The sequence below is a fragment of the Lepidothrix coronata genome, unplaced genomic scaffold (assembly GCF_001604755.1).
Source record: "Lepidothrix coronata isolate B3197 unplaced genomic scaffold, Lepidothrix_coronata-1.0 Scaffold459, whole genome shotgun sequence".
NCBI classification, from domain to species: domain Eukaryota; kingdom Metazoa; phylum Chordata; class Aves; order Passeriformes; family Pipridae; genus Lepidothrix; species Lepidothrix coronata.
This window is the reverse complement of record NW_016690639.1, coordinates 24,512-27,582: the sequence shown is the minus strand read 5'-3', so window position 1 is coordinate 27,582 and position 3,071 is coordinate 24,512. Positions and strand designations below refer to the sequence as shown.

At 60.9% G+C, this 3,071-nt stretch overlaps 1 protein-coding gene across 1 annotated transcript in view; it reads right to left on the bottom strand.

Moving 5' to 3' along the window:
* Nucleotides 1–3,071, bottom strand: part of ILF3 (interleukin enhancer binding factor 3) — a 19,616-nt gene that overhangs the window by 14,858 nt on the left and 1,687 nt on the right. Inside the window, exons 3-5 of the mRNA XM_017839696.1 lie at nucleotides 2,697–2,877; nucleotides 1,780–1,927; nucleotides 237–382 (exon numbers count right to left, since the gene is read on the bottom strand). Of these exons, the coding sequence (XP_017695185.1) occupies nucleotides 237–382; nucleotides 1,780–1,927; nucleotides 2,697–2,877 (475 nt within the window). The remainder of the gene's footprint in view (nucleotides 1–236; nucleotides 383–1,779; nucleotides 1,928–2,696; nucleotides 2,878–3,071) is intronic.

Sequence of the window (3,071 nt, the reverse complement as noted above, 5' to 3'; positions counted from 1 at the left end):
CGCCGAGGGCACGGCCACGCCGAGGGCACGGCCACGCCGAGGGCACGGCCACGCCGACCTGACTCCTCACACAAAGCAGCAGCTCCGCGGCTGCTCCGCACCAAAAAACAAAAAAAAAAGGCTCCTAAAGTGTCACCGCGGCGCCTCTTTAGCAGCTGTGCCGCCCACAGCCGCTAAGTCCGGCACCTCCGAGCGGCCGGCGGCCACTCCAGCTCCGAAAAACACTCAGCCCCTTAAAAGAGTTTACCAATGTTTCTACTTAAAGATAAATATAAGAACAAAATGCAAACCTGGAACCACTTGGCGTGGCGCAGAGACGCCAAGGCAGCAAGGCATTTCTGCCTGTCCAGAACGTCCGGGGAGTCGGTGACTGAGAGCGTTTCTAGTCGTGGATGGAATAAGAAGACAAGGCACGGTTTGACCAAGGGGCTTCTGTCGGGCCGAGGGGGAGGAGGCAGCATCCTAAACGGGCAGCTGAGGCTCCCAAGGAATCCTGCCGGGATGCCGGGAGCGGGAGGGAAGGAAGGGGCTGCGGCGTTGCCGCCGCGCGGCCTCGCCCGGGGCGTGCGGCTGCAGAGAGGGGGGGAAGCTCAATTCCCAGGGATGGATGGGCTGGAATGCGCTCTGGGAAGAGGAGGAGGAGGAGGCAGGAGGAAGAGGAGGAGGAGAAGGGAGGAGGAGGAGGAGCGAGAGGCTCGGTGGAGGGGACAGAGATCCCTGCTGGAGGGAGAGGCGGCAGCGAGGCCGGGAGGGGTCACCGGGGGGGAATTTAAGGTGCGTGACCCCCCGGCTCTGCGCCCGGAGCGTGGGCGGGAGGGGAGGGGATCCAGGGAACCCTCCGCCCGGAAGGATGGCTGCCCCGGCCCCGGCCCGCGACAGAGAACGTCCTGTTGGTCAAAGGTCCAGCGTCCCTAAAATCGACAAACTAGAAGGCTCGGAGACGAGGTCAGAGGTCAACACCAGAGATCAACAATCAAGAGCACAACGAGGGCCCCGGTCTGTGCTGCAGCAAAACTGAGGAAGGGCCTGAAAGTCGCCCGAAGCTGCTGGAGATCAGGGTTTTAGATAAGGCTAGTGCGGAGCGGGGGACCCGCCGGCCCCACGGAGCCCATCGGAATCGGAGCGAACAACCGGCGGCTGTTCGGAACTGTTGACCCCCAAAGGGAATTTGGAGGAGCTAACTTTATCCAAAACTCTGCATCGCTTTCCGGAGGACTGAACCTGAGGTGCCGGGAGAGCCGCGGGAGGGGCCCCGAGCACACCCGTCGTTCTGCTGCAACACACACCGGGGGGACATCCCGGAACATCCCGGTTCATGGACATGCAACTCCTCGGACAAGAAGCCTTCGAGAGGGTGGTGTGTTTTTTTGGGGGGTGTTTTGTTTTTTTTTTTAAACAAATCCGCTTTCTGTTTTCATGTCACTGCACTGACATGGCCGGGGACAAACCACGAGTAAATACAACGAGATGATGAATTAGTGAACTAAAGGCCCAAGTGGAACCAAAACAAAGGATAAAATAATAACGGTACTCGGGAAAAAAAAATTAAATAAATAAAAAAAAAACCAAAAGAGCAAAATCCCACGTGAAAGGTGCTCCTCAGCTTCCGAGCGCTCGGCCCGGATAAACCGCAACCGGGGATCGTAACGAGGCTGGCGGAACTAAGGAATTTTTTCCGCTGGAATTTGGCCCAGAGGGAGCTGCCAGGCTCCGGCTGAAGCTGAAGAGCACGCTTTCCCGGTGCTCCGCCGCGCCCTGCCGGGCCCGGGCCGGCCGTACCTCCGGCCAGCTGCTTCTCCAGCTCCTCCCGGACCACGGGCGACGTCAGGTGGATGGTGAGGCTCAGCGGGGGCTCCTTCGTGTTCTTGATGACGATGGCGGCGTCGCCCACCGACTGGATGACCTCGTACTTGTCCTCGGTGATCGCCTGCAACGCCACGGCCCCGCTCAGCTCCCGAGCCGGGAGACTTCCCGCGGCAGCCGGGAGACTTCCCGCGGCCCTTCCCGGCCAAAGCCCAGCGCCTGGAGCGGCCTGGAGCAGCCTGGAGCAGCCTGGAGCTGCAGGAGGTGTCTGCCCGCCCACGGCAGAGGGTTGGAGATCCCCGGACATGCGGGATCTTTGAGGTCCCCTCCAAGCCAAACCATTCCATGATTCCATGGCTCTGGAGCACCTCTGCTCCAGGGACGGGCTGGGAGAGATGGGGATGTTCAACTGGAGAAGGGAAGGCTCCAGGGAGACCTTAGAGCCCCTCCCGGGGGGAGCCTAAAGGCCCTCTCCTAAAGGGGCTCCAAGAGAGCTGGGAAGGGACTTTGGGCAAGGGTCTGGAGGGACAGGACCAGGGGAATGGCTTCCCACTGCCAGAGGGCGGGGTTCGATGGGATACTGGGAAGGAATTCCTCCCTGTGAGGGTGGTGAGGGGCTGGGCTGGGGCTTCCCAGAGAAGCTGTGGCTGCCTCATCCCTGGAAGTGTCAAAGGCCAGGTTGGATGGGGCTTGGAGCAACTCGGGATAGCACAAGGTGTGCTGGTGGAAGGGGCGGGATGGGATGAGCTCCAAGGCCCCTTCCAACCCAAACCTTTCATGATTAATGAGGAGAAGTTCATTTAACAATCCCGAAGAACCTCTGAAAACGACTTTCCCGAGCCGGAAGGATCCCAAAGGAGCGATCCCAAAGGAATTCCGGCGGCCCCACTCACCGCCAGCTGCACCCCCAGGTTGTCGGCCACTTTCTCCAGGAGCTTGGCCGTGGGTTTGTCTTTGCACAGCAGGACCAGCTCCAGGTCCAGGTCCCCCTTGAGCAAGAGGCCTTTGGCCACGAGCCCCACGCGCATCACGCCCCGCAGGGTCCTCGTCAGCTGCTCCGTGGCCTTCTGATCCCTGAGAACACACGGCACGCGGTCAAACCCCACGGAATGCACCACCCCACCCGACCTAAGGGACGGATCCACGGGGATTCACCCGGGATGGATTCACCACACCCGCCCCCAACAGTCGTCAGTTGATTCCCCCCAATCCCACAGCCAGGGAAAACAACTTTTCCCCCCGGATTTTCAGGGATGCCGGCGGCGTCC